Source organism: Ptychodera flava, chromosome 1, assembly GCF_041260155.1.
Source record: "Ptychodera flava strain L36383 chromosome 1, AS_Pfla_20210202, whole genome shotgun sequence".
NCBI lineage: Eukaryota > Metazoa > Hemichordata > Enteropneusta > Ptychoderidae > Ptychodera > Ptychodera flava.
In genome coordinates, this window is record NC_091928.1 from 30,814,752 (window position 1) to 30,833,443 (window position 18,692).

Below are 18,692 nucleotides of genomic sequence, written 5' to 3' on the forward strand. Positions count from 1 at the left end.
AAGGGCGGTGAATCCTAAGTACAGTCAGTGAAAGTGGTCAGTTTTTTTCCCTTCGCGGCATATTTCCTGTCTGCTGAAGGCGACGCGACCTCAAAACTCAATGTCACAGTTCAAACAATGGCTTGCAATTTGCTTTCGAGGGATGGTTTAAATCGTGTAGATTTAGGGACATAGTGGGGAAATTTTGTCGGTATTTGAAAACTCAGGGTATTAACTCTCTTCATTGTCACCACATGAGAAAACAATATCATCGGTTTTCAATAAAAATCTCATTGTGAACATTTTATTATCCGCTCAACTTTCATAGTAGAGCCGCAAACGTTTCGGTTAAGGAGTTCAATTTTTCACTCTGTACATACTACAAGTCATCCAGGAGTCTGTCAAATGTCTTCCTTCTGTTTGTGACCTGTGGTTGGCACAGAGCAGGCGTTTTCGATAAAGCGTTCAAGCTCATATGCCACACAAGGGTGACAAAAACGTGAGAGCGGGTGAAATGCAATAAGTATTGAACTTCCACTGTGGCATTGGACACCAGCCTGAAGGACTCCCACAACCGAAGGCCTTTTCCTTGGCAATAATCTATTATCCCGGGGATGTATCCCTGACGTTGCGGATATCACAGTATATGCCTTGCAGTTGATGTTCACCAGATTTATTCTGAACAGCCACACGGGGAACACAACAATTGATTGTGTCTGCTACCGCTCTAATTCACAATTACGGCGATGAAGAGTTTTTTCGGATAGCTAGCGGTGCAAGTCACTGTAGTACAATCTACAGCAGAGGCTTAAAATTCAAATATCACTTTCGATAAAAATGTAATTACACGTAATCGTCAATTATGCGTTGGTGATCATTGTGTTTTTTGCAAAACAGTAAGCAACTTTATCATCTTTTGTCTGAAAGAGTGACTCACCTCACAAATATGCTGGTCGCATACGAATTCCAAGACTACAAAATGAACGGCTTCACAAGTGTGCACACGCAGCTGTGTGCCTCTTCATGACTAGCGCTGAAAAAGTTTTCGGAAACGTGAAAACTACCCATTGCTGCACTACATTCTATCCGTGTCGTGGTATTTTGGACAACACAAACACATAATCGATGCATAAAAGACCTCAAGAAGCGAAAGTTGATATTATTTGTGGTGACATCAGAATATGTCATCAATCGGCCCTGTGTAACTGGAGATCCTGATCATACCACTGGGTATCGAAGGTCAAACGATAAAATCTGTCTCTTTCCCAGCCAAACGGAAATTTCTGCAGAGTGTCAAAGTGTACATGTCTGTTATCGGTGATCGCTTTGCATACGGACTCACGTGTCATTCTTTCAACCAGTCGAACAGAGTGGCAACCGTTTTAACGTAGAAAATCGGCTGCTTTTAAGATAATGGCTTGAAAGGCATTTTTAAAGCCAGAAAGTCTCCGCAGTCCGAGAGCTATCGTTGTTGTATGTGTTTCGATTTTTTAAACGTCTCGTTAACTGCTGTGTTGCCAAGCACACTCAGTGCTGTTCGGTTGAACTTCAAAGGGCGTTCGTCGACCTTGAGTTCCAAAGCGATTTGGTTGAAAAAATAATCTAGAGATACGAAAGACATCCGTGTCAAGTGACGACGTCCAATAAACATCCGAACCGTGTAGACGTGAACAGCAGTCCCCCACTGGCAGCCCACAGACCTCCTACTAACTGAACGAATGTAAGCGAAGCTGTGATTTGTGGAAAACCCGCTCAGTGTATCGTCTGTTATCGAATTTATCGTCTGTTATCTTAAATGTGCCTGCAAAAGAAACTTGTATTTTATCTGTGTAAGTCATGTCGTATTTCCTGAAAACGTCGATTGTGAAGCAGCTTAAAGGGCCTTTATGGCGATCCCTGGGATCTCTTTGTTCTAGTCTGTGAGAGGATTATGGAGGTGCGATAGCTTTTGTTTTCCATCAAAATTGTAATCTCATGGGTAAATTTTCTGATGAGGGTTGCAACGCAGGTCTTTAACATTGAACGATATTTTAAAGGGCCAGTAGCTGTAACTTTTGATATTTTTTTTCACTGTATTAAATTTTAATGTCAACTACTTTTTATGCTTCACTCCCCAAAGCATGTTGAGATGGCAGCGCTGAGCTTCTGAAACTCATCCTATAGATATATGCAAACTGCATTGTTACTGTCGGCAAATGAATTCTGGATTTCAAATGTAAATGATAGAAACGATAGAAATGCATTTTACACTATCTGGCTCTGTTTGACAAGCTAATAGGTCTTTCAACGTGCTGTTGGGAATATAACAAAAGCTTGTGATTGATGTACAAAGTTTAACAAAATGAGAAAAGTCATCTCAAGTTACAGAAACTAGTGAAGCCATTATAGACTTTTTTCAAAATTGCCATGTTTTTGTCCGTCTACGGTCTATCCGCCTCTGCCAAAGCGATGGTCTATCATTGCGTCGGTCAGAGCCTTATCGTGTCTCAATTATCGAATCTATATTTACCCTGTGTGGTTAGGGTGGTGTGCAGAAACGATATCGTGTTTCCATCACTCTGGTGTGTTCATCCAAATCCCGTAATCCGAGGCCTATCGATCACCTCTTTCATCAAGATCGTCTTACGACATGGACGCTTTAAGTCATTAGGCCGCGCGGCCGGTGATTGTGAGACTCGGGTATCAGTTTTCGGGCATGGTGCACATGTATTTACAAATACACTTGACTCCACAGTAAAGAGTAAATGGACACAGGCAGTTAAATTTTCACAGACTTCACATTGTATGTCGCTGTGCTTTACACCGAGCTGCATAATGGATAATATTTTTTTCTGTATATCTCTTACAGACGGAGAGAGTAACGTTCGCCTGGTGCATGGACATAACAAGTATGAAGGTCGAGTTGAGGTTTACCGCAGTGTTCCCGGTTGGACTCCTGTGTGTCTCTGGAAGTGGGATCTGCTCGATGCAGACATCACATGCCGTGAATTAGGTGAGAATTGATCACGCTGCCAATAAACTTCCGTTTCACTGTCACTGTGAAAGCTCTCAAAATGTTGGATAGTGCGTATAGTTATGTATTTGCGTGTCACATGCGCGATGACGAAACACGATTGCATCGTGAAAATATCGTATTTTGTTTATGTGCAATTAAACTTCTACGAATGGCTCTGCCGTCTGGCGTATCACAGTAAGCATACACTTTTGGAGTTTTATTTGATGTATTTGAAGCAGAGGCTGCTGGCGAGACAAGTACGCCGTTTCTCAATGAAGGGGCGTCCATGAGTAAAAATTTCACCCCACGCTTGAAAATTCAAATTGACTGAATGTAAGCTAAGGATGTTTACAGATATCGACAACGAATGATTCATCATACATACTATTGTAAATTCTATTCATATCCGTTTTATTAATTATGCAACGTTTCCACCGAGACAATTTTGTAGTTTGATAGGACAGGACGAATTCCTTTTGGAGTGCCAGATTATTCGGGTAATTTTTGAGGCTTGAGAAGGTATGTAGGTCCACAGGCGAATGGTGTGTCCCGTATGGCCTGCACACGGAAATTGGCCCCTTTTTAGGTGACTGTACTCTGTACTATCCAAGCAATTGTGTGTAGGGCAAGCATCATAAACCTACATAGATGTACAAAGGTTATCCTTGCGGTTAATCGTATGGTGAATGAAGAAAACATTCTTTTGAATCCGATCGAAAGACTCGAAGTGACCTCCATCTACGTCACCGGACGTTTTTTTTGCAATCATCGCGTTGCGTGAAAGTACGCAACTGCGTCAAACCTTACTCCTCCATAATTTCCCAAACAGGACGCCCTGGTGCAATGTCAATGGGTGGAGATTTTGGCGCCCTCTTTGGCGATGAGCGACAGCGGATAATAAATCTTGAATGTACTGGAAAAGAACTTTCCATCTTGGGTTGCAGCTTCGACAGCTTTCCGGACTGTTACAATACAGGAACAGCCAAGTGTAATTGTAAGTAACTTCCTTATTGAGTTATTCCATAAGAGTGCATTGTTACTATGAGGGATAGTGGCCAATATCTATTTTCAATGCGCAGAGGATGTTGCTAATAGATTTTATTTCCAGAGTTTGATGACCTCCTGGTTGTTGTCGGCGGGGTGGTCTTAGCTGGTAGGATGTGGGACTCTCAAGAACTTCTGTGTTATTGAGCTGTTTCTGTTGTTTTGTCATTCTCGAATTCAAAGTATAAGATGCTAACGCTCGTCTGTCTGTGTGTGTGTGTGTGAGAGAGAGAGAGAGAGAGAGAGAGAGAGAGAGAGAGAGAGAGAGAGAGAGAGAGAGAGAGAGAGAGAGAGAGAGAGAGAGAGAGAGAGAGTGTGTGTGTTGGGAGGTAGGACATCCCCTCGTTTAAAGACAAAAATGAAAGTTGGTGCTCAAAATTGATGATATTGAGAACTCACCAGTGTGGCCGTGTCACTATATGAACACCATTCTTTTCCAGATACACTCATTATTGTACTCATTATTACTTATGAACCAATCGCGAGCATAGATAGTTAATAGTCTTCAGTTTGTATCCGACTTTTTCGTCTTGATACCATCGAACCTTCCTCACATATTAGTTTTGTGTAGAGACTTGGATGGACATATCAAGACTAATTCAGGACGCGCGTTAACCTCGGTCAGATGTCCAGACTGAAATAGAAGGCTGGATAAGGAATCACCAAAATCGAAAATTCTCACAGTTTCTCTGTAGTACTGTATAGATTGCAGGGTGTAGTGGGAGATATGCGAATTGTAAGCAGGGCGCCCGCACGTGGTGATGAGCATTGAAGGTCATATTTTAATGACCCTGAGATAGCAGACTTCGAGTTATTATCAACGTCATATAAATATTGTAGAGACAGGCACAATTCCGATGGCGTCTGGTGTAAAGGCATTCTACTTGCATATTAGTGAGGAACCCGCCTTCAATGAAAACAAAAAAAAATTGTAAAATGCAGAATACAGAGAGAAAGATTATCGGAAAGTATAGATAATCACAATGATATGTGTGAAGTGTGTGTATTAGCAGTTAGACTCTCTAACAGCCCCTTTGCAATTTGCTGGTTATGTACCGTGACCCTCTTCTGTTCTGATTTTGTATAGCCCGGCTCACTGAGCCGGCGCACGTAGGCAGCGCTTGCTACCTCTGAGCTGGCTGAGCCGGGCTAGACCAGCTCAAAATCAGGGCAGGTTAGGACCAGTGTCAAGCCAGCGAGGGCTTGAGAGATTCTAATTAGACGTGACCAGCTGCGTTACATTCGTAGTTCAGTTTAGTTTTAATATTTCAATGTTATTTTTTATTTCATTTTATTGCACAAATTAATATATAAAGTAACCAACAAAACAACAGAATCGTGCATGGATTACACCTAAAAGTCAGAAGACTTATTTCAACTGTGGTCCAATAATATTACTAACGACCGACAGACATGAAAAAATACAATCACAATACAAAGACAATGGAACAACAACCTGAAAGATAAAAACACACTCCGAAAACAATCTAAAAAAACAACAAAAAACACTTCGAAAAATCTCAACTTAATATATAATATATATATATATTATATATATATATATATATATAATATATATATAATTATATATTTATTTATTTATTTATATATTTATATTTATATATATAACGGAAATTTTTATTGGCCGCAGATGACGGTTACCTGGGATGCCATGCCACTCAACACAACGGCCCGGTGCCGCATCACTACAACATCCACAACGACGCTATGACCATCCAGGCGTGCCTGGACTATTGCCGGTCAATTAAAGCGCCTTACGCCGGACTGACGCGGGCAGCCCACTGTTACTGTGGAAACCACGAAGTATCGTATTGGGGAACTGAAAACACGCCGGAAAAATGTAAAACGACATGTGGTGGAGACAGGAACCAAATCTGCGGAGGAAACCGACATGTATCAGTCTATTCAAGTAAGAAATGACTGAAATAAGTTAATGTAGTTACTAGGCGCTTATCTGTCAAGAGTCGCGTAGTCACTGTATCGCAGTAATGTATATATATATATATATATATATATATATATATATATATATATTACAACATCATATATATATAATATATATATATCCATATATATATATATATATACGTATATATATATATATTTATATATATATCACCGAAGAGGAATGCAAACTATTGGGCACTGTAAACGTTAACATTTTTGCATGCGCATGAAGATATCGTACTACAATTTCGCGACAAGTCACTGAAGAATACGTATTACAGGCTAATTTCCATGTCAAGGACGATTGGTTAAGTTGGAGGGAACTGGACTTTCGCTCTGGCATGTTTTAAATAATTATTGAAAGAGGGTTGTCGAAACTACGCGTAAAGGTCGTAAAGGACCCATACGAACAATGTACACAAGAAAGTCGCTCAGGCGCAGTTCCGACGAGTCCTTCCTTCAAGTCAGGTCGGTACACTATGTCAAGTTAGGCTATGGATTAATTGTAACCTTCAACCATATCATAGTACTAAAATCGGCATCCTTAAATTACATACATCTACGGCAGCTTTTGATAAAAAGCTACCTGTTATTATACTGGCCATACTTTACATTTCAGCCGATTTAGGTGCCTGCGGTGGTAACATCACCAAACCGACCACTATATATTCACCGGGATTTCCAGGTAATATCTCCGACGATAACGCAAACTGCTCGTGGAGTATTAGGTTACCGACCGGGAGCGCGGTGAAGTTGGAATTCATCATATCGGAACCGAGCGACACGAACGATTTGCTTCGCATTGTCGAAATCTTCGAGGGCCGTCAACGGGTGTTGGAGAGTAGAAACACAACTGTGAGGTCGTGTTCTAATGAAGTTGATGTAGACATGTTCAGCTATGGTAACACTGACACTGAAGGAATGTTTGCCATTGAGGTTACAGGTACTTGAATGAGTATTTACTTTTCAAACTTTCATCTATATTGTAATATCGCAATTTTTTCCTTCGTAAACTTTCATCTACATTGTAATATTGCAAAGTTAGTACGTCTTAGAATAAAAAGGTCGACTTAATCCTTTGATCGTATGCGCCATAAGTTTTACATAAAGTTTTATAGGTATTCCGCAGCGTACATCTTCAAAACGTTGATTGAAATTGTACAAAGCAGAACGCCGTGACGAGATTTTAAGTCATGCATTAATACACTGGAGATTTCATAGATAAAATGAAAGAGAGTGAGTTGAAATCGGTATTGTAGTTGAAATCGGTATTGTATTTACATACTTGTATTTGTGTGTGTGTGTGCTTGTGTCACCCTACGTGTCTAATCTGTGTGTCGTTGGATCGCCATGACTAATGTTCTATTATTCGTTACACTTTGAAGCTGTGTATCCTGATTGCCAGCTACCCGCTGACTTAGACTCATCTTTACACCTGGATATGTTCTATCTATGTCCCTTATTCGCTGGTGATAACGTCTCAGTAAGCTGCCACAGAGGTTACAGTCTGGCCACACCTCACTACAGTGTCGTGTGTCAAGAAGACGGCACTTGGAATGACACCTTTCCACAATGTAAAAGTAAGGAAGGACATATGATTATCATTTATGCTGTCTGTTGCAATGCATGTCCCGGTGTGTTCTGCTTCATGAGGATGTCGTGTAGACGTCACTGATCAGACCATTGAGAGACTGAAGAGACTGCGCATGCTTAATAACAATGGCGATGGCTATACTTATATATGACAGGGTATTATCGGTGACTTGTGCTGCTGCGGATGATGATGAGGGTGATGATGATGATGAAGACGGCGATTGTCTTCATGGAACATTACTACTGTGTACTTTTACCCAGTACCACTTCTTGTAGATTTCAACGTCTTTAAATATCAAAGGTGAACGTAATCGAATGAGGTTATTTGTTCTTGATTCCAATAATTTGTTTTGTATTTGTAACAACTATGACATCTCTGGTACAGTTACAGAGTGCGATGACCCCGGAGCTGTAAACAATGCGTTCAGAGTGGGCGACTCGTTGAAGTACTTGAGTACCATAACATACACATGCCATCAAGGGTTCGTCGGTGGCGGCGCAATTTCTTGCGTCGACAGCGGCCTATGGACAGAGAAACCCTCTTGCAACCCGATAAGTAAGCAGACGACCTTTTAACTTCAACGCAATGAATAGACGACTCGCCAACTTGATAATACGACCCTGTAACCTGATGAATACTTCACTTAACAGGCTAAAAGCCTTTCATGACTGTACACATGTGGTATCTTGAAACTGTCCTTCGGCCAAACACTTTCATCGTCTACTACGGCCTCTTCACCGTGGTATCTGGTCTTACACACCCTAGTCTGCATCTTCTGTGACGTGATTTTAATGGAAAGTAGTCCTTTTCAGCGTCAATTACACTGACCCCAGTCGCTTTGCTTTTCCCGGCAGCAGTTACCGGCTACCCTAGCCATCTCGTTTACCTCAAATTCTACGCAACAGTCTACCACTAACGCGACAGTCTGCTGAAGTTTCTTCCTTCAATTTTACTCTGTTTTGGCATTTTTGCATACGCCCACAGTACTTTGTGTCTAATTGTAATTATATCATAACGGTATATTGATGGACTAAATAGATTGGTCGATACGTGGAAAGAACCATTGTATATTCGCCATATACCACGGCTGGCACACGCTTGAGCTCTCGACTCGACCAAACTCTTTTTTTTTTTTGACGTCCCATGACATAATTCAATATACTGTTGTGATGTAATAGGAATAAATTTTGCTCGTGAATATATGTCGTGAACTGGTCAAACTCTTGTAGTATACTGTCGCTGAGTGTGCTTTGTTGTTTAAATACAACTATTAGAATAATACTGCTTTTAAATATCTCTACAGACTGTGGTGATCCTGGTTACATCCAGCACGCAGGAAGAACTGGAGATGATTTCACTTACAATCGCTCAGTCGTGTACAGTTGCCGTAATGATTATGGTTACTTCAATCACGGGAATATGGCGATAGTTTGTCAGAGTGATGGAACCTGGACGGAAAAACCCAGTTGTATCAAGATTGGTAAGTGATAATGTACTTATGTATGAGCTCTAAAGATCTGTAACGTTAGTTATTTATCCCCATTGTAGCAATCTGTAGGTTTAAGTTTTTTTTTGGATAGCCAGATTTAAACATTCACCTCAACGATAAAATTATGTGTCATATGCCTAATCAAAAAACTACCCAAAAAATTGTTAATTGAAACAGAACGACAGAACAATTGGAAATTCACGCCTTTTTCAAGGTTTCAGTCAAAGACATTTTTCTATTTCGTACGTGGCTAAATTTACCTATATCCCATTGTAGATTGCGGGGATCCCGGTGATGTTGAGAATGCTGACAGATATGGAGACAAGTTCATTTACAAAATGCCGTCGTCTACAGATGCCAAAACGGTTACTATAGCAATGAGAGTGACGTCATTGTGTGCCGAGAAAACGCATCGTGGACAGCAAAACCCAAATGTTTAAAAAATAGTAGGTTCATCTGTAGTTGTAATTAACGCACGTACAATTTTGCCTGGCTTTAGAGTAGTAAGGATGATAAGAATATGCGAGTGTTAAGCGAACTCATTGCAATTGATCTCAAATTTCCTTATCTCGTAGAGTTTCAAAATGCACAATTCGAAGACATAGTCAAAATTTTAATTTCCATAAACGCCAATTATTGTTAGAATAAGTTTTTTAAAGTTTTAACTGTTAACAAATTCGTGAACATTAAACTTTTCTAAACGAAATCTGAAAGGCGATTGAATATCACGCATATGGCATAATCATAGCATAAAATTGACCACGACAATCAAAATAAGTAGAGCTAGCCCCTTTCCTAAAAGCGCAATGCTGCGTTTGTCATGGATATATATCATATCATGTTTGTAATTGAATATGAAATGTTTGAAATTTTCTAACAAGGGCGAAAGGAAACATGGACAAGCTACAATGGCTTGCTGTTACGTATTTATGATAACACAATAAGTATTAGTTGATAGCGCCATTATTTTATATTGAAGACATTGTTACGAATAAAATATCGAAAATACATTACAAAGAGACAACAATGAAATTGTCTCATATACAAGACATAAAGTCAAAACATGAGTGCCCATAACCTCAGTTCTGAGCATTCAAAGTTTTTTTCTGACTCGAGTAAGGGCTACCTAACGTAGCCGGGCGTTCGCCAGCATTTCTTTAACGCAGACACACACACACGCGCGCGCGCATATATAATATATATGTATATATAATCCATGGTATTTTCTCTGTTTGACGTCATCGTATACGAGTGTTTTTCGCGGAGCCGTACAACTTCGAGCCGAAGGCGAGAAGTTGTGCGGCTCCGCGAAAAACACGAGTATACGATGACGTCAAACAGAGAAAATACCATGGGATTATATATTTTCACATGAACAGTCTTCTTATTTTTCTTTTGACGTGAATGGATCAAAATTATCGTAACAAATTGCATGAATTTCGTCGCGATTTGTGTTTTACTTACGCGGATTACTTTCATTTAAAGAGTAAAGCGGCCCGTCACCCAGGAGATACTTTCATTCATAAATCCCATCAAGCTGAAATTTGCTACATGAAATGGTATCTCCACCACCAGACGTACGGATTCTGTCACGTGAACCTGTCAATCATTGTCTCGCGCTGTACCGATGCCAAGGCAAGTCGGCAATCGGTACGGTGGACATAATCGTGCTAGCGACGGATAGCCATAGTATTCAGAGTTATTCAGAATATTTACAATAGATTTATGAAGTAAATGAACGACACGATCGAAACAGTAATTCTCATTCTCAGAGATTCCGTGGCTTTTCAAAATATCACACAAGTTTACGACCGTGGCGAGCGCGAAAGATTCCGTTCGATGACACACAGAGTGTACCTCATTGCATGTTTATGCCCACAACGCTGCCGTCACCGGTCTCTGCCATGCCGGTGTCAACTCGTTAATCCCGATCTCGGTCGTCAATGTTTTTGTCTTAAGGACTTTGATGTTTGCAGTGACATATATCTCACCCGTAGATACATCCTAATTTTACTCTACGGAAACTCTGTTTTGAGTGTTGTCTGAGTCAACTTTCGAAGTACATCGGATTCCACAGCGCTGCACTGCAGATACAGCTCAACAGCTGATGTCTTCGATAGCGCTACAGCCTTACGCCGCGCTACAGGTTTGATTCCGAGCAAGAATTTACGATTTTTTGTATGATGAAGGAAATTTATCAGTTGTTATTCGAATAACTTTATGCTTGTGCCTGAATGTCGCTTTCCCGAAGATTATGCTGTACTCATTTATTCAGTTGAACTATCCGTTGAGGTGAGGATTTCAGGTTTATCGCCAACCGGGATCGCCAGGTACGACGTCCACATTGAGCCTTACGAGGCGACTATACTGGATCGGCGGTATCCCCATTCGATTCTCGGGAACAGCTATAGTTTTAGCGACTCAAAATTTCGCTGGACATGCCTTCTATGTTTCCATGTGTGGATCTATCGGGTCACCTTCACTTTTTGAAAAAGTGTCATGAGAGCACGGCATCGATCACGACAAATCGGTCTATGTTCACGTCGCGACCCGCATGATGAACGGTACCATGCAAGAAAAAAGTTCCGGTTGATGACGTACAACAGGGGTAATTCGGATTTCTTATCCGTCCTGTTCTACGTCACACAGGTGGGAATTCGGGCCAGTTCATGTGATAAATATATATATATATATATTATATATATATATATATATATATATATATATATATATATATATATATATTATATATATATATATTATAAAGCTGAACATTGTCTCGATTATGTCGTTAAGATCTATTTTTGTCTTAAACATTGCAGACACAATCAGAGAGCTAGCAGCTGTTGAACCAAATGTTCTAGATACAGGTAAGAGGACATATAAGCAGAGAGAGAGAGAGAGAGAGAGAGAGAGAGAGAGAGAGGAGAGAGAGAAGAGAGAGAGAGAGAGAGAGAGAGAGAGAGAGAGAGAGAGAGACAGACAGACAGACAGACAGACAGACAGACAGACAGACAGACAGAGACAGAGACAGACAAACAGACAGACAGACAGGCAGCCAGACAGACAGACAGACAGAAACAGAGTGAGTTGAGATGAATTTGTCAAGTTAGAACAACATAACACAGGCCTTCGGACTTTCTTAATTTGTGTCCCAACTTTCTATTACAGGAATTACAGCTGGAATATGTGTGGGTGCATTGATGCTGCTCACCATTATTACAGCAGTAGCGATTATCAAACGCAGACGGTAAGAATTTTTTTTCAATATTTAAAAAGTTGTCAATTATACGTTACTTGTAGAATCTGGTGTCGGAAGTTAATACTATCTTATCTACATTAAAAATTGGCAATGTTTATTTCGTACTTTGGCCTCCAGCCTATGGTACACAGAGTAACATAGAGGATAGATAAATCTACAATACAAAATCTTGACACACATTACAAGATAATACTGTTAATCTATTCATTGAGTACAAATCTTTCTCTTCGTTTGTTTGCAAAATAAACATACTTTGCAAAATAAATAACCCGTCTATTTTCCAGTTACATAAGTTGAAGGAATTTCTCATAGGTATGGTTTGTATAAAAATAAACATGAAGGTATTTCTGGCGCAGATCGTTATAAAAAGGGCAGACTAAACAAAAAATGATATTCGTCTTCAATTATGGCATTTAACTTACAATGTAAATATATTGACTTATTTCTTGCAACACCATATTTATGATCAGTCTCAATTCTCAATTGTTCTGAAGTAATCCATGAGGAGTTTTTTCCTTTCTTACCGAAGTGACGAATCCTATTTCGTGTAAATCTAAGTAATTTCGGGTCAACAAATGCTCTTTTCGGGTTTATCTCAAAATTTACTGCGATAATTGTCAAGGACAATGGTGAACGTCTTATTCAAAAATGTACAAAATGTTTTGTCAAGTTCCGTCGAAAACGATAACACAAGCATTTTACAACGATGACGTGAGAGATACAAACCGAAAAAAAAACAAAAACAATTTATGTTTATTTCTGACGACAACCATATTCATATCCCATTTCTAATTGCGTTTCATTTTGAATGCAGGAAACTCAACGAGAAGAAAAGTTCGATGGACATCCTCTTAAAGGATCACCCATTCAATGACGTCATCGAAGGGAAAAAGACACAGAACAATGGAGGCTGGATAATCATAGATGACACCGCACCGGATAAATGTACAAAACCAGCCAAGCACTTCTACGAAAAATGCGCCTCCACCTCAACTGAGATGACGTCAGAATATGGCGAACGTGATTATGAAGAAATGGACGAAGATGTGGACTATGATTGCATTGACACAGTAAGCAGTGGATCTGAAACGACTGAAAGCACAAACACGCGTTGCCATGGTGACCATCCCACTCTTCCAGCACACGAACGATTTCGAACTGAAGGGAGCCAACTGGGAACTGCCGCCAAAGACGATGCCGTTATGGTTGAAAATATCTTGTATCAATCCGCCGACGTTGACGAAGTTGAAGATGACGAATACGCAGAAATCGATGACGCAGACACAAGCCAAACCTGTCCCGACGAAAATGAGCACGATAGTTTGCCAAGTGCACAAATGGCAGACAATTCAGAGGTTATATATTATGTGCTAGAGGGACCTTGAGTGCAGGAGGACAAATGTGTTCATACCTTTGCGGGTTCTATACCACACACAGTACGACTGCACACTACTGAGTCAGTCGAAATTACAAGACAAACAAACTCCATACGCAGAGACACAGTCATGTACAGAGAATAGAAGACTATATTATAATTACTCCTAACCATAAACATCTGTGGTTACGCGCTATATTTTATTAGTATGCGCCTCGAAAGTAAAAGACTTTGCTCGAATTTGTCAAAGGAATATTTTAATCATACTCTTTCAAATCAAGAATAAAAATCGGTTACTAGAGAAAAATATTACCCAAGATTTAGCGATATTCGAAATTCAAAATGACCGTCATTCCTGTGTTTACTCTATGTAGAATAAAAAAATTGATTTTGCAAAAACTAAGACGGTGAAAGTTTTTCTTACTCCAAGAGCTTCAAAATGAACCCCCACAGCTGATAGATCAGAAAAGAATTATAAAAGATTGAGAGTCCAAATATCTGTCCCCGAGATTCATTCTACCCTACTCCACCTTAGTACTCGAGGAAAATGGCGATATCGGCGTTTAAGATACCGTATTACTACGACATTTGTTTTCCCATTTCTCAAATAATTACTTGTACGGGACCCACAACATTAAGAATCAATTTACACTGTGCAATATTTTTTTTAGTTTCATAAATAATCAGTATATGCTGATATAATATGGTCAAAGCCGCCATTGTTATATCTGGAATACGTTCATATTCACCATATATCTTATGTTTTCCTCTAAAAGGAAACACTAAAAACACATCTTTTACATATCTTCATAACTAATAAAAGGGCGAATGCATGCTATCTTGTAAAATTTTTGTGTGCCAACTTTGTCGTTATTTCATGAGTAGAGTGTGCTGTATGCGAATTATAAACTCCAGCCACGAGATTCAATCGCCGTATTCGAAATATTTCTTTACTGAAATAACGACTTTTTTCGAACGAAAGCTACCTTAATTACTCGATCACTACAAGTGTACCCAAATTTTTAATTACATACCTACACACATTCACACTATCAACATCTTTGGCTATAGACTCTCTTCTCCAGAGTCTATGCTTTAGCAGAGTATTTTGTTCAGTGGTGTTCAACCCCGGTCTATATGGCTACGCAAATCCTTTGCGAAATTCGCGTACATCCCAGTCACTATAGTCATCTGGAGCTATTTTAGAACTCTGTGACTCACATAGCCTCGGACTATGGGATGTGCAAGGATATCATAAACACGATTGGAACTAATTTGGGATAATTGGATTTTCATATTTTTCAAATTTCTCAAAAGTGTTAGGTGCCCTTTAAAACAAGTGTGTAACTTAAAAAGAAAAGAAGATGAGATTACATTTGCAGATTAAATCGACACTACTACACCATCCAATTCTCCCAAATTAGTTCCAATCGTGTTCATAATTGTTTCGTATCTATTCTAGTCCTTCTTCATTGGATACAACGATGGCAAACAACTAATTCGGAATAACAATAGGGAGAAGGCTTTGCACTTTAAACGTTCAACGAGTAAATCCATAACACTACTGCAAAACATTCGAAAATGTCAGCCTATGACTGATATGTCTGACATATGCATACAACATAACTGCCTGTGTACATATGCATGAAGTATACTTGTGTAAATACGAAGGGGGAATAACATCGCTACCAAAGACTGCCAAATTACACGGCTTTGCCTCGCCGCAGTTAATAGTCGCGCCAGCGGCTTACTGACTACGCATGCGCTTATTCATAATATACTATACGAGTAACCGGAAGTGTACCTTCTTTCATGGGCGCCGCCATGTTTTATTTTTGAGTACTCGTAAATAAACAAATTACGAAAGAAATTACTATTGTATAACATGCCATTTATAAAATATACCTCTTTTATTAGCCAGTAAATGTTATTATGCACCTTATCGCTGATACAAAATATCGTTAATATAGATAAAGGGAGAAAACTGTCGTGCATAGAACGGTGGCATACGCAAAGAATGCTGGATTGAATTTCAGAAGAGCGCCCCCTGTGTCAATAATTAGATTCAAAAATTGCCTGTTTTTAGACGGAACGCTGTTACGCTGTAGTTTTCAGCTTGCAAGTGGAAGGTGGTCAGTGCGGTTACCATTGCAACGACAATGATTGCACAATACGTCCTTTGTTTAACGCGATAGGCTGTTATCATTGTAAAAATTGCCAATTTTTGTCCAAAATTTTTTACACGTTACAGAAAATCTATACCTGCACTGCTGCAGGGTTTGACGTCGTGTACGTACGTGAACTGCTTTCATCAGAGGGAAACTGGGCATAGTTGTCATATAAACGTTTATGAAATAACAATTAATTACATTTTATCATGATTCAATACAAATTACATTGCAATCTTAACCCCCTGGCGCGACACCAAGGGCTGAGCCCTATATAATATTACTTCCGGGTCCGGGTCGCTTGCAAGTTATAGAATCACTCAAGGTGCATGTGTGACGCACCGTTATTGTCAAGTTGCGATTATACTTCCCTGTTTCTTGCCGAGTCGAAACACCACCGGTCAGTATTACAAACCAGAGAACTCATTTCGGCCTCCCGCAACTGTCATAAACAGTGTCGTTCCAGATGTTTGTCGGCGACTACACAGATGGCAATAGTTTTGGTGGTCTGTGCTCTTGTTCTTTTCGGACTTACTGATGCAAACACAGGTGAGTAATTTGTCTGTCACCATATTACCTGCGCAATTTGCGCACTCCACGTACAACGTGAATACTGCGCAAGTCAAGGACGAATATGAGGAAGAAACTTTTAAGGAAAAAACGTGTCTGCAAAAAAGGTACCGATTTTGAAGAGAATTACCTGCAATGACCAACGTGTTTTCAAAAAAGGCTTGGCAGTTGTCAATGTGCCGTAGTCACAAAAAACACTGACGCAAAAAAAGCCAATACACAATTTTAAAGCTATAGATCTCCGTGATAGGTCTTTACAGAGATAAGTGTGTTGTCGATGATAGCTAAATGAAAAGGTGACAGCTGAAGTCGTTGAAAGACAAAGAATATCGGCCAAGTTCATCAAAAAGAAGGGTGAACATCGCCTAGTTTCGAATTCTTTAAATCGCCGTTACCTTGCAGCTAGTCTGTTGGATTAATTGAGAGTATCCATGTTTTACCTTCAAAGAAATGAGCCCGACTGTGATGTGATAGTCACGAGACAGAGGGCAGACTGACCTAACTCCAACTTTTGTGTTGCTGACCTGAGAAATAGCCCATCAACTATAGCAACAGAACCATGTTTGTGACAAAGCACACTTCGAATTGAAGCATTTGTAAACAGCTCTCATGGAGCAGAGTCCAAACACAATAAAAGCTGTCACAGCAAATCACTGCTTTCAACAGGAGTGTTGGGTCGAATGTTAAGGAGCTGACGGAGGTAAAATCGAGCTGCATATATATAAAGTCGTTGACTTCACAATGGCGGGCAGACGATCACAAAATTTGTCGGTTTCCGGTTGACAAAACTTGGTTTATAGTTAGACAGTGTCGGGTGTAACTGCGAAGACTGATACGTTGACTTGTTAAGCTTGGCAAGTGTATGTCTCACCGTACAATGACATCTAAATTACAATTAACTTACCTCAAGGCTAATGCCTAACTTCTGTATTTATCCTGTTGTCTGAAAGCGTGACGTAATGGAAACGGTTCAGAAACTCTGCACTCCCCTGCTAATTCTCACTGGGGAGGAAATGTCAGATTCAAGTTTGATAACAAACTTTACTCAATGACCGAACACATTTGTGTCAATGTGTGTACATCCAGTTTGTATACAATTTCAAGATTGGTTAGCATAGATGGTAGACGAGGGAGAAAAAACCTCAAGTTTGACAAAGTCCTACCAACCCACACTCACACACAGCTCCATCTTCCTTTCTGAGTGTCTGTCTGTCTGTCTTTCTCTCTGTCTGTCTGTCTGTTTGTTTGTTTGTCTGTGTCTATCTATCTGTCTGTCTGTCTGTCTGTCTGTCTGTCTGTCTGTCTGTCTGTCTGTCTGTCTGTATGTCTGTCGGTCGGTACTTACACCCGTCCGTCTGTCTGTCGATCTCTCTGTCGGCCTGTCTATTTGTCTTCCCTCTCTCTATCATGTTAATTTACTGCACAGCACTGTCCGCTGGTTCTGCCTAGAAATAAAGTGACAAAAACTCCATTCCTTGTCAGTCCTCTCCTAACCTATGACATAACACACAAAAATCGTCATCAAAAACAAGAAAATGGCATTATAACCTAACATTACTAAGTCTTCCTAACGTTTAAAATATGTGTAGGCCGCTGACACTAACCTCCGATGGATAATACAATGCATTCTAAATGACCTTATGATTAATGAATATGTCTATGCAAATCTTTCAGACTTCCAGAGCTTAGTAAAAGCAGACCCACAATCATGAAATATCAAAATATTTCATGTTGTTTATTTAAGTTTAAGAGGTAGTAAAAAACGCAAATTACTTCCTCATTATGCGACAAAGCCAATGATTTACACAAGTATTAAGTGAACGAGTCCCATGGGGAATCTGTTGTCCGGATTATCAAGGTCCAGCAGAAAATAGATCAAAAAGCCATAGTCTATCATTTATGTCACCACTTTTCGACCAACCAGTTATTAAATATTTGAGGTCTTAGTACTATAGGTTGTTATTGTTCTGAATAGCAAATGTTTTGTCGGTTCTGCTTGGCCTAAAAGCATGTCGGCTGAACCCAACTGAACCTGAACACAGAGTGTTTAATAACTCGCCGTTTTCATCAGATCAGCATTATATTGTTTGTATTGTTTGCTGCAACACTATAACCCGTTGAATGTTCTCTCCTGCACAAATGACACCGGTCGAGGAGAGGAATTATGGGTACAACTGAAATAGTGCTGACTGAATTATCTAACGGAAAGAAATACTGTGTAAATAAAATTATTTTAGAATTTTATCCA

The 18,692-nt window shown here is 39.8% G+C and overlaps 1 protein-coding gene across 1 annotated transcript in view; it reads left to right on the plus strand.

The window, feature by feature from the left end:
- Positions 1 to 18,692, plus strand: part of LOC139135073 (uncharacterized) — a 34,490-nt gene that overhangs the window by 370 nt on the left and 15,428 nt on the right. The window contains exons 2-11 of the mRNA XM_070702284.1: positions 2,828 to 2,971; positions 3,804 to 3,968; positions 5,670 to 5,948; positions 6,606 to 6,929; positions 7,372 to 7,566; positions 7,965 to 8,135; positions 8,884 to 9,060; positions 11,892 to 11,939; positions 12,241 to 12,319; positions 13,146 to 14,443. Coding sequence (XP_070558385.1) covers positions 2,828 to 2,971; positions 3,804 to 3,968; positions 5,670 to 5,948; positions 6,606 to 6,929; positions 7,372 to 7,566; positions 7,965 to 8,135; positions 8,884 to 9,060; positions 11,892 to 11,939; positions 12,241 to 12,319; positions 13,146 to 13,716 — 2,153 coding nt within the window. The 3' untranslated portion in view covers positions 13,717 to 14,443. The remainder of the gene's footprint in view (positions 1 to 2,827; positions 2,972 to 3,803; positions 3,969 to 5,669; positions 5,949 to 6,605; positions 6,930 to 7,371; positions 7,567 to 7,964; positions 8,136 to 8,883; positions 9,061 to 11,891; positions 11,940 to 12,240; positions 12,320 to 13,145; positions 14,444 to 18,692) is intronic.